This window comes from Scyliorhinus canicula, chromosome 14, assembly GCF_902713615.1.
Source record: "Scyliorhinus canicula chromosome 14, sScyCan1.1, whole genome shotgun sequence".
NCBI lineage: Eukaryota > Metazoa > Chordata > Chondrichthyes > Carcharhiniformes > Scyliorhinidae > Scyliorhinus > Scyliorhinus canicula.
In genome coordinates this window covers 65899334-65912460 of record NC_052159.1, presented here as the reverse complement: position 1 = coordinate 65912460, position 13127 = coordinate 65899334, and the positions used below count along the sequence as shown (strand labels likewise).

Genomic DNA, 13127 nt, shown 5'->3' with positions numbered 1-13127 from the left:
CCGGGTCCCTGCTAGCTGCCTGCAGGGTTATCAATTTATGTCCCTTTGGTGCCTGTTTCTCTGGCGTAAGAACTCTAGCTTTTGACGCCGGCATGGGGACATAGTCCCAACAATGGAGAATCCAGCCCCAGGTTTAACACACAATCCTCAAATTTCTTGGTTTGTTTCAAAATAAACTTTTTTACTTTGCAGAAAGAGAAGAAAAGTGGACTCTTAAAACTTCTGTCAGGAGCATCAGGAAAGAAGAAGTCTCGCTCACCTCCATCTGTTTCTTCTCCAACTCATGATTCCCACAGGCAGCAGCAGAGAGTACTATTGCAGGGAGCTGTGGTCCAGAAGTCCCTCTAGTCCTCAAGCCATGGCAGGGCTGGCTCTTGCCCTTTAGAAAGTGAAATGCAAGGGGCTATGGGAATGGAGCCACTCCACAGGAAAACCGGCTCCTTGGATTCCAACTTTTCCATTTCTCCACCTACACGGCAGATGTGTTCATCCATGGTTGTTCAATACGTCCAGAACTTAAACCGTTGTCTTGTGAAAGGTGGGTGCATAACAATTAAAAAGACAAGAGGGCTTCGTTGAATATTTACCGGTCCTTAACTAAATAAAATGTTAGTGTGAAGGTTTAATAGATATGTTAAATGTTTTTTTTAAATTGCATCAAGGCTCTATGTATGGTAAGGTTTATATAATTATACGCCAAACACTTATCAGTGTATAATCTGCTTCTGCTGTATGGTTAACCCTCTATCAAATTTGAAAATTCTTCAGTCTTCATGTATTAGAAGATGGTTTCAGTACCAGTACCCACGGAATCTTCTGCCCTTCCCTGTGGCAAGTATTGGGAGTATTTAATCATGTAGGAGGATGGCTGGGAGCCTACCACTTTCCCGCCTCCAGCTTGATTAAGTCTGTGATAGGGAAGAGAGCCCATGGATGGCCCTTCCTGTCCTGCCATCAGCTGAGGCTCTAAGGTAACCCAATAATGCACACTTCATCCACTGGTATTAACCCATGCAGGAAGCATGACAGGCAAACCCATGAAGGGCTGCTTGTGGGCTCCCAAAGGAGTCACTTGTTCAAAGGCACTCAGTACCCGCATTGGGTAGGGGGGCCCACTGAGAGATACCCCCTTGCCCTTGCTGTTGCTGCCCCTCTATGGCTCTGCCACTGGCCATCACTCACCAATGCCCTGGGATCCAGCAATCATCCTAGGTCCTGGGTGGGTGTGGTACCAGCAGCAGCCACCACCTCCCCAGTGGTGCTGCTATTCAGTTGAGTCACCAATTTGCTGGTTGCCCTTGGCGGGTGGGACATCGGGTCCCAGGGTCCTGGATCCTGAAGAAAAGCCTGCAGCTGGCCTATTATGTGCCTACCTGGCATATGATATGGGAGGCCTTCTTGGCCAGAGTTTTGCGTTCATCAAATGACACATACCCAACGTAGAAGCATGCAAAATCAGGCAAGAAGATGTCAGGTGTGCATCCCGATGCCATCACTCTCACTCAGAATGTTACAATCGGCAGGCACATACTGGAGTCTGAAATCCGCCCATTGATATTAAGCAGGTGGCACGGTGGTTAGAAACTGATGCCTCACAGCTCCAAGGTCCCAGGTTCAATACCCAGCTTGGGTCTCAGAGTTGGCAGACGTTCTCCCCTTGTCTGCGTGAGTTTCCTCCGGGTGCCCCGGTTTTTTTCCACAGTCCAAAGATGGGCAGGTTAGGTGGATTGACCAGGCTACATTGCCCTGAAGTGTCCCAAAAAAAAAATGATTAGGTTGGGTTTACTGGGATACGGGGATAAGCTGGAGGGTGTGGGCTTAACTAGGGTGCTCTTTCCCAGGACTGATGCAGACTTGATGGGTCGAATGGCCTCCTCTCTGCACTGTAAATTCTATTTTTAAAAACTTAATGAGGCAATTGATCGTGATTTTGCATGGCTCTTTCACTTTTGCAGTGGGCGAATGGGAAACTGGAAACATCCACCCTCATCCTATATTAAACACTGAGAACCTGTAGTAAATTTAACCCAAATTGTCAAGTGTGTGTGTAGTAACTGTCTGTTTTTTGATCCCATGTGCATCACTTATATGGCTTCCTAATTCCTCCGCAGTTACCATCATCCCAGAAAGTAAAAGAAAATAATTCTCCATCTTGTCTTGACAATAGTTACTGCCTTTCTAAGTCATGAATGTTTTGTGTTTTTTATTGAAAAATTACAGCATAAACTGGCTAAAATAAAAAGAGATGTTATTAGGGAGGTTACCCGGCCAGTTATTACCTCGGTCCGCTATCATCTTTGCACATTTTCCCATTTGTCTGTGCAGTTACATTATCCATTGTCATCATTGACTGATGATGGTAAGCAGTCAACTTAATTGCTACCACTACTTTCCAATTACTCAAGTTACAAAAGACAACGCAGCAGAAATGCTGTCAGGAAATTGTATATTCTGCAGGCTAACAGAATGACTATCTCCATAAGACAGAAACCTAACCATCTCCCATGACATTCAATGGCAATTACCATTAGTGAATCCTCCACTACCAAATTCTGGGGATTTACCATTGCACCAGAAACTGAATTACAGTAGCTATGTAAATATTGTTGGGTTACAAGATCAGGTAAGAAAACATGGAAATTCTACAGTAAGAAACTCAACTCCCGACTCCCCAAATCTTGTCCACCATATAAAAGATGCAATCCAGGAGGGTGATGGGAACCTCTCCACTTGCCTGGATGAGTTGCAGTTCCAACAACACTCAAAGCACGACACCATCCAGGACTATCAGCCCGCTAGATCTGCAACCCCATCCACCACCTTCAACATTCACCGTCCCTCCACTTCTTGTGCATATTGGCAGCAGGGCCGGCCCAAGGCACCGGCAACTCGGGCAGTCGCCCGGGGCGCCATGTGCTAGGGGGCGCCAGAGACTCGGGTCCCGCGCATGCATAGTTGGGCCGGTGCCAAATGCGCATGCGCGGTGGCCGCCCCTCCGCCCCCCCCCTCTCGGGCCCGCCCCCCTCGCCTCGGGCCCGCCCCCCCGCCTCGGGCCCGCCCCCCCTGCCTCGGGCCCACCCCGCCTCGGGCCCGCCCCCCACCTTGGGCCCGCCCCCCCCCCCGCACTGGGGCCCGCCCACCCCGCCTCGGTTCGGCCCCCCCCCCGCCTCGGGCTCGGGCCCCCCCCTCGGGCTCGGCCCCCCCCGGCCCCCCCCGGCCCCGCCCCCCCCCCTCGGCCCCCCCCCCGGCCCCGCCCCCCCTACCTCCCTGGCCCCGCCCCCCGAAGGGCGCCGAAGTTCAGCTTGCCCGGGGCGTCCAGCAACCCTAGTGCCGCGCTGATTGGCTGTTGTGTGTACATCAACAAGAAGGATTGCAGCAACTCACCAAGGCTCCTTCAACACTTTCCAAACCCACAATCTCTACCACTGCTCCTTCACTGTCCACGGGGTGAAAATCCTGAGAACTCCCTTCCTAACAGCACTGTGGGTTGTACCTGTACTGCACTGGACTGCAGCGCTTTGAGTCAAAAGTATGTGAAAAACATGCAAAAAGAACTGCATGACTGTGGGAAAATTGTGTTGACCCCAGCAATAATTGCATTGCACTGCCTCAGACGTTAGACCTTTTGTATTGAATTTGTGTAATTGTTCATATATGGCTAACGCTTCTTTAGAATAAGAATACGGTGTTGTCAGATATCTGACATGATACAAGGCTTCTACTGTTGGCCCTTGAAATGGATTCCAAGCTTTATTTCTCCTGTTCACCAAGGGGCTAGCAATTGATTTCACCATTGACAGTAAAGCGTGATCGATTCACCACTTTAACGACTGTGATGTATCATTTGCAAATGTAACTGCAAAGCAGAACAAGTCAATAACAAGATGGATTACCTCAAATGTAATGGAATAGTTTCAGCCGGGAGACTGTGGACTGACACATTCTTTAACAATATCACCATATATATAAAACCTACAGGATTCTACAACTGTGAAGTTAAGGTGATTGTTCTTTTTGACACTGATTCATGTCAACAGCACCCCTAGGATGTTTGCAGCTGTCATTTTTTACAGAATCTCTCCTGTAGGAATTTGTTCAGTGTGAACAAGATTGGATAACCAGGGCATTTTAATACCTGCTGGAGGAAATCACAGCTGTCATCTGCTATCCGTTCACATTATTGTCTTATAAGGGGCAAAAGAAATGTGTCTAAAATAGGTGACTTAGCCAAAGATTGATTCTCATTATATTTTTTATCATAAATCATGAGGTGCAAGGACATTGATTTCATACAATGCCTGTAAAAGGCCTGTGTTTGTGTCTCTGGGTGAAATTCACTTCCAGAAGGGGCACAAAACAGAGGGTTTTACACCCCATCCGAACATCCTTTCCAGTGATGTTGAATTTGACCCCCTTCATTATCAGAAGATGGTTCTATTATTTTTTTAGCATTTCCCAGAGGAGTGTTGAAGTTCTTCACTGACACTTCAGGTGTTTGTTTTCTCTTTCTAATGGTTTTAAACATTTTGGTAATGTGTTGATGGTGTGAATACATGGGGCGGGATTCTCCATTCCTGTGGTGATTATAATAGCATAATTCACACTGTTATCACACATGTTGTACCATGCTTCTGTAAGCTCGGCCCTGCCACTAGGGGAGGTGTACTGGGAATGTACGGAAGTACATACTGGGCCCCACCCTTGGCTCCGTCTATGACTCTCTTCTCCCCCCCCTCCCCCCCCCCCCCACTGGTTGTATAAAGCTTGGCAGTCGGAGCCTGCCTGCCAGTTCATCTAGAGTTTCATCTCGTCACAGGCAGGCTCTGTTGTAGACGATTAAAACCACTGTTCACTTCTAACCAACCTGTCACGTGAATTGATGGTCTCATCAATTAATCGTCTTAAGTAAGGGAACGACTATGGAATCAGCCCTCAAGCCTGATCGATGGAACTCGACCCACAGGATGCAGAGGCGAAATAAATCTTTTCACATTGGCTCCGATGTTTTAAGGCCTACCTGGCTAAAGCAAGCTCCACAGAAATGACGGAGGAGCAGAATCTCAGCCTACTGCACGCAAGGGTGAGCCATCGTATATCTACTCAGTTAAATTGTAACCGGCTCATATACAGAGGGCCCTGGCCCTACTCGACAAAATGTACGTGAGGCCTATCAATGAGGTCTACGCGCGTCAGGTTTTTTACTACTCGCCGCCAGCTCCCCACAGAATCGATAGGAGAATTTCTAAGAGACTTAAAAGCCTTATCCTGGGACTGTAATTACCAGCAGTAATGCTGCTGAACATAGAGAACTTGCTGTCCGCCATGTCTTGTTGCAGGCCTTAGATCGAATTACGTGCGACTGCTGGAGAAAGGGGCTCAAAATTTAGAAGATACTGTTGAACTCGCTACAACTATGGAGGTCCCGTTTCGTAGCCTCACCTCGTTTCCTGCGGACTCCGCGACCCCGTCATGGCCGCCCAGCCACCATGCTGCCCAGCCTGCCACTCTTGTGGCCAGTCCCAGCACCCGCGGAAGCACTGCCTGGCCCGCAACTCGACCTGCAGCAGCTGCGGGCGAAAAGGTCACTACGCCAGAGTGTGTCTGGCAAGGAAGGCCCCAGCCCAACCCTCCCGCGGCACAAAGCAACCGCTCCCCACACTCGCAGGCCCCGGAACGCTGCGGCCTAGACCCCGACTCCGCCATCTTAGGTCTTGGGCTTGGGTCTCTGTCTGTGCGGAGTCTGCACATCCTCCCCGTGTGTGCGTGGGTTTCCTCCGGGTGCTCCGGTTTCCTCCATCAGTCCAAAGATGTGCAGGTTAGGTGGATTGGCCATGATAAATTGCCCTTAGTGTCCAAAATTGCCCTTAGTGTTGGGTGGGGTTAGTGGGTTATGGGGATAGGGTGGAGGTGTTGACCTTGGGTAGGGTGCTCTTTCCAAGAGCCGGTGCAGACTCGATGGGCCGAATGGCCTCCTTCTGCACTGTAAATTCTATGAAATCTTGGCGGACCCCCACCACGCGGCGACCACGTGCGACTCATGGGGGCCGCCATCTTGGACGCCATCTTCCTCCCGCCTGCCACGTGCGATCCACGGGGGCGGCCATTTTGGGCTCCATCCTCTCCAAACTCAGAAAATTTGATAGAAGACTGCGACCTCAGCGGCACTCATCGCAGGGCCACCCCAGCGCAGCTTGACCGAGCCGCCGACTACCCGCAACTCCACGCAGTCACACTGGACGAATCGCGCCCAAACATCTCCACAACTCTATGACGACAGTCCAAATCAACGGGTACAGTACACTGTGCCTTTTCGACTCCGGGAGCACCGATGAGCTTCGTACACCAGATCTGGTAAGACGCTGTTCGCTCCCTGTTTTTCCTGCACGGCAAACTACCTCCCTCGCTTTGGGTTCCCACTCTGTCCACATCCAAGGACGCACCATCGCGACTCTAACAATCCAAGGCGCTAGTTACTCTAATTTTCAACTGTACATCCTGCCCGAACTCTGCGCCCACTCTTACTGGGACTCGATTTTCAGTGCAATCTCAAGAGTCTCACCCTCAGCTTCGCGGACCTCTACCCCCAACACTCACTATCTGCAGCTAGCCACGCTGCGAAGCCCTCCCCCCCCTCTCTTTGCCAATCTCACTCCGGACTGTAACCCGTAGCCACTCGCAGCAGGCGGTACAGCCTACAGGACAGGGTGTTCATTCGAACCGAGTCCCAGAGGCTCCTACGTGAGGGGATCATAGAGTCCAGTAACATGGTGGTAGACTATAGTCAGGACTATTAATCGTTTTACCGCTCCTCGACGCGTAACCCCTCCCCAGGATTGCAGACATGGTGAATCAGATAGGCCAGTATGGATTTTCTCCCACGGTGGATCTGAAGTCTGCATACCACCAACTCCCAATCCGCCCGGAGGACCGCCACTTCACGGCGTTTGACGCCGATGGCCGCCTCTTCCACTCCTCTCCGAGTTCCTTTGGCGTCACAAATGGGGTCTTGGTGTGTCCAACGAGCAATGGACCGAATGGTGGACCAGTACGGGCTGCGGGCCATGTTTCTGTACGTGGATAACGTTCACCATCTGCGGCTATGACCAGCAGGACCACGATGCCAACCTCCATCGATTTTCTCCAGACGGCCCAGAAGCTTATCTCACATACAACAAGGAGAAATGCGTTTTCCGCACAACCAGGACTAGCCATCCTCGGCTATGTCGTGGAAAACGGAAGTCCTGGGCCCCGACCCGACCGTAGTTCCCCCTCTTAGAACTCCCCCCTCCCCCATTGTCCCAGGGCCCTTAAACGGTGCCTGGGGTTCTTTTCATATTATGCCCAGTGGGGTCCCTCAATATGCGGACAAAGCCCGCCCACTATTTAAGGCCACACTTTTTCCCCTGTCAGCTGAGGCCCGTCAGGCCTTCAACTGCATCAAGGAGGAACATCGCCAAAGCGGCCATGCGGGCGGTGATGAATCCGTCCCTTTCCAGGTTGAGAGCGATGCCTCAAGGTAGCTCTTGCAGCCACACTAAATCAGGCAGGGAGACCAGTCGCATTTTTCTCCCGACCCTCTCCGCTGCGGACTTCGACATTCTTCGGTCGAAAGGAAGTCACAAGCCATTGTGGAGGCTATTCGTCACTGGAGGCACTACCCTCGCAGGTAGAAGGTTCACCCTCATCACCGACCAAAGATCGGTTGCCTTCATGTTTGACAACTCGCAAAGGGGCAAAATTAAAATGATAAAAGTCTGAGGGTGGGAGTGATCGAGCTCTCTCACCTACAAAATACGATATCATGTATCGACCGGGGGAAGCACAATGAGCCCCCAGAATGCCCTGTCCCGCGGCACGTGCGCCAGCACGCAGAGCGACCGCTTAAAAGCCATCCACAATGACCTCTGCCACCCGGGGGTCACCCGGCTCGCTCACTACATTAAAGCCCGAAATCTGCCTTTCTCCACCGAGGAGGTAAAAGCCGTCACCAGGGATTGCCCTAAACCGCACTTCTACAGACCAGACAGGGCCCACATGATCAAGGCTTCTAGGCCCTTTGAACGCCTCGCTATCGATTTCAAAGGGCCACTCCCCTCGACTAACCGCAATGTGTACTTCCTAAATGTCATCGACGAGTTCTCCCGATTCCCTTTTGCTTATCCTGTGCCCCGACATGACCTCCCACACATTCATCAGGGCCCTGCATAGTATCTTAACCCTGTTTGGTTTTCCCCAGCTATGTACACAGCGACCCGGGTTCGTCCTGCATGAGCGACGAGCTGCGTCAGTACATGCTCGACAAGGGCATCGCCTCGAGCAGGACTACCAGCTATAACCCCAGGGGGAACGGGCAGGTGGAGAGGGAGAATGCGACGGTCTGGAAGACCGTCCTACTGACCCTCCAGTCCAGGAATCTCCCGATCTCCCATTGGCAGAAGTCCTCCCAGATGCGCTCCACGCTATTAGGTCCCTCTTGTGTACCGCCACCAATCAGACCCCTCACGAGCGGCCCTTTATCTTTCCCAGGGGTACTACCACGGGTGGTTTCGCTCCCGGCATGGTTGAAGACACCGGGCCCAGTGCTCCTCAGGAAGCACGTCAGGGCGCACAAACTTACCCAGCGTGTGGAAAAAGTGCTCCTACTACACTTGAACCCCCAATACCCTTCATAGAGTTCCCTGACGGCCGTCAGGTACACTGTATCCCTCCGGGACATAGCGCCCTGCAGGATCAAACCCCACCACTACCACCGCGAGGTACCCCTCACACTACATCCCGCCCAACACGCAGCGCCCCACGCCCCCCGCGCCTACCAGTTTGCTACACATGTTACGCGCGCCCGCACCCGCAAGCCCCCCAGTGCCCCCACTCCCCAGTCGAACCAGACGGGTACGAAACTCGGACAGAATCACCTCTGGAGTCCGCCATCGTACCCCAACTGACCGTGATCATCCAGCCACCAGAAGAGACTGCAACCCCGGTGCTCCGCCGATTACAACTGGACAACCCGACCACCGGACAGGCTCAATCTGTAAACCATCACCCCCCGCCGGACTTGATTTTTTTACAGGGGGTGAATGTGATGAATCATATAGCATAATTCACACTGTTATCACACATGTTGTACCATGCCTCTGTAAGCTCGGCACCGAGCAGTTGCGCGGCTCTGCCCCTAGGGGGAGGTGTACTGGGAATGTACGGAAGTTTGTACTAGGCTCCACACTTGGCTCCGCCCATGACTCCTCCCCCCCACTGGTTGTATAAGCTTGGCAGTTGGAGCCTGCCTGCCAGTTCATCTAGAGTTCATCTCGTCAGAGGCAGGCTCTGTCGTAAGACAATTAAAACCACTGTTCACTTCTAACCACGTGTCGTGTGAATTGATGGTCTCATCAATTCCTTAAACTTAAATGTCGTCTCCGGCGCAGGATTCGTGGACTTCCATGACAGCAAAGCTGCCGCCGCACCTGGACTGATTCAGCGACTGTTGAGGGCCTAGCACCAGCGCCATGTGGAACACAATTTATTCCAATGGGGATTCGCTGGATTCCACGATTGACACTCAGGAGGCTGACAAGCTGCAGCTGCATATACACAGTACACACCACCCCAGCCAAAACGATGGCAGTGGGGAGAGCGGCACCCTGTTTTAATGGACGCCAAGCTGGAGACCCTCCTAGGCGAGATGGAAGAGAGGTGGGCTATCTAGGGCCCTGGCCCATGAAGGACGCTGCCAGCCACCGTACTTACCGTGCCTGGGCGCAGATGGCAGAGGCCGTTAGTGACACCATTCGGGCCAGTCAGCAGTGCTGTAAAAATCTGCATGACCTCCTCAGGGCAGCCAGAGCGAATAGACAACACCACGCCCTAGAACTAAACCGGTCTCACACACCCGTAGCCCGATACATACACATACATACATACACACACACACACACACACACACACACACACAGAATCCCCACCCTGCATCACATGCCAGGACCCATACTGGTCAATCCCTCTCAAATCCACCCCAGGCCACCACGCTGACTGGCGGTCTAATCATGCGTCTCGTGTCTTGCAGGACTTGCTGGTGATGGGGCGGGTCCACCTGGTGTCCCCCGCCCCCAGCCAGTTCTACAGCTGGAGCCCTCTCATGTGCCAACCAGTGATGAGGAGAGCAGCATGGATGACAGCCCTCAAGAGACGCAAGACACCCCGGAGTTCGAATCCGAGGATGACACAGATTTCCTGTCACGGCTGTCTCCAACACCCTCCACCACCCCAGCGACACTCGCCTCAGTTGGACACTTTAGTGAAGAGGCTCTTGGGACACTATCTGCTGCTCACCACACAGTTGACCTGGTACAACAGGTAGAACTTCCCGAGGGGGCGGACGGTCGGAGGGTGGGCCGATCCCAGGAACTAGCTGCCGTCTGGATGGGTTTCAGGCTTCTGGAGCAGACCATCCCATCGATTGTGGAGATGCAGCTGCAGAGCCAGAGAATATATGAGAGGTTGTCGGCGAGTATCCAATGCTTGCAGGTGCAGTTGGAGGAGTCCAACAGCCTGCAGGGGCAGGAGGTGGTGCCGACCGTGAGTGCCACCCAGGCAACACCACACGGGTGGCGTCTGCGGTGGAGGCATTGGGGAGGGTTTTGACCATGGATCAGCATGTCCCAGGCCTGGGGAATTCTGTGAAGGTGCTGGCCAAGGCCCAGTAGAGGGTTGCTGCCTCACAGGCAGCCATGTGCCAGAACCAGCTGGAAATTGCAGCGGCGCTCCTGAGAATGGGCCAGTCACAGTAGGCCATGGCTGGGAATGTTGGCAGCGTCGCCTGGACGTGGCGCAAACACAGAGAGAGGTGGCCCAGTCCCAGATGGAGATGGTGCAGTCACTAGCTGATGTGACACAGGCACAGAAGGTGATGTCACAGTCAGTGGGTGATGAGGTGCAGTTTACCCAGATGGCGATGGTCCACTCCCTGTGCTCCATGGCTACGTGTATGCAGACCCTGGTCGAGACCAGAGCGGGCCTCCAGGAGTTACAGCGCCAGATAATGGTGGAGCCTCAGGGCATAGCTCCACTCACATCCCCGTCCCATGGAGTAGCTCAGGGGCCATTGGGCACCCGATGGAAGAGAAGGTGATGGGGCCCGTGAAGGTGACTCCTGCAGGGGAGGACCCCCCACTCCTCTTCCTGGCATATCTGATGGGCAGTGGGCAGAACAAGCACCACACGACCTGGGACACCTGAGCAGCAGCTGGACACATCCAGGCCCGATCGCCCTAGTTCTCATCCTCCCCAGCATCCTCCTCGTCAGACGTGGACTGGTGTTCATCCTTCTCCTCCTCCACCAAGTCGCCCCTCTGCTGCGCGATGTTGTGGAGGACGCAGCAGGCCGCCACGATGCCGGCAACCCTTTCAGCATCAAAAGGGACGGCCCCTCCAGAGTGGTACAAGCACCTGAATCACATTTTCAGGAGGCCGAAGCACTGCTCAATTGGCAGATATGTCACACTGTCTCCCTGCTCAGCCGGAGTCTTCGATGGCATACCCGGTCCGGTAGGTCCTCGAATGACAGGCTCTGCAGGTACACACAAAGCCTTATACAGCACCTCCTTTGCACCTCCTCCTCCTCGGCCTATTGGGCGGCCAGCTCTCCATCCTGGGCAGCTGCCTCCTACTCCATTAGGGCAGGCTCTGCTGCTGCAGTTTCCAACTCCTTGAGCTCGTACAGTCGCAGGGCATCCCAGGACTGCGGCGACTAGCAAGAAGGCCACAATTGCTGGTTGGATTCCAATATCCATTTTCTGCAGGGGCTGAAAGGCTGACATGTTAGCATGGTGCCTAACCCCATGCCCAACCAGGTCCACCGGGCTACATGGTGGCCTTGTTGGGACTGTTGGGACATGGCCCCCGCACGCCCGCACCCCTGACCCCGTCGGTGCCCTGCACAGTGGGAACTCTGGCCCTGGCACCGTGCCTACTGCCAGGGGTACAATCGGCTGGCACTGCTCATGCTAGCAGTATGCTCCGCGTTACCAGCCCAGTGCTACAGGGGCTACAGAGGGCATTGCCGTGGGTGGGCTACCTGATGCCGTGCCTGCAGGTGCCGGCCGGTTCGGTGGTGGGAGTATGGAAGAGGGTGGGATGCGGAGGGGGTTGGATGGGGTGGGGTCACTCAAATGGCTGGTGTCACTCTGCAGTACCAGGGGCCAAGGTGGGTGGTCAGTGAGGTGTGCAGCAAGTTGGCTGCCTTGCAGGCCACAGCAATGGCAGTCCTGCCTGGGCACCACCCCAGTCCCATGGGGGGTTGCCGTGGCCGCACAGGCTGTTCCCGTCACCCTCTGCCAGCCAGCCCGGTCAGTGTCCGGGGTGGCAGCCCACGGTCACACCTCTCTGTGTCCTACCTCCTCTCTCACCCTCATCAGCCACGACGCCGGTTTCACAATTTTTAAAAGCACAAGTGACCCTCACCGTCGGGAATTCGGCCCATCGGAGGCGTAGAATCGCGAAGGCTCCTTAGAATACCGGGTCAGTCCTGCTAATGATATGCAAACGGTGTTTACTGTACGAGCATTTCCGAAGCGCATTGACGCCGCTGTCGAGGCAACCGAGAATTGCAATTTAGCGTTAAAATCGGCACCTGCCACGATTTCAGCCATTGGAACCGATTCTCCTCCAATCGCATTTTCCAATTTCAACGTCGGCTGACAGAGAAACGCGCCCATGGAATCAGGGTAGCGCAGTGGTTATCACTGTTGCTTCGCAGCGCCAGGGACCCCAGGTTCGATTCCCGGCTTGGGTCGCTGTATGTGCAGAGTCTATACGTTCTCCCATCTCCCCTGGTGGGTTTTCCTCCGGGTGCTCCAGTTTCCTACACAAGTCCCGAAATACGTTTTATTATTATGTTAGGTGATTTGGGACATTCTGAATCCTCCCTCGGGGTACCCAAACAGGCGTCGGAGTGTGGAGACTAGGGACTTTCGCAGTTACTTGACTGCAGTGTTAATGTAAGCCTACTTGTGATACTAATAAAGATTATTATTATAAAAAGAGCAGAGTCCAATTTTTTCACTCCGTTGAGCTCCCAATCATGGCCGTGCTGTAGCGAGAATTGCTAACTATGGATTCACCAGCTACCC

At 53.5% G+C, this 13127-nt stretch overlaps 1 protein-coding gene across 1 annotated transcript in view; it reads left to right on the top strand.

Annotated features, from left to right (window-relative positions):
* The window catches only part of LOC119977140 (E3 ubiquitin-protein ligase SH3RF3-like), a 422773-nt gene that overhangs the window by 393556 nt on the left and 16090 nt on the right, over window positions 1-13127 (top strand). The window contains exon 9 of the mRNA XM_038817772.1: window positions 193-538. Coding sequence (XP_038673700.1) covers window positions 193-348 — 156 coding nt within the window. The 3' untranslated portion in view covers window positions 349-538. The remainder of the gene's footprint in view (window positions 1-192; window positions 539-13127) is intronic.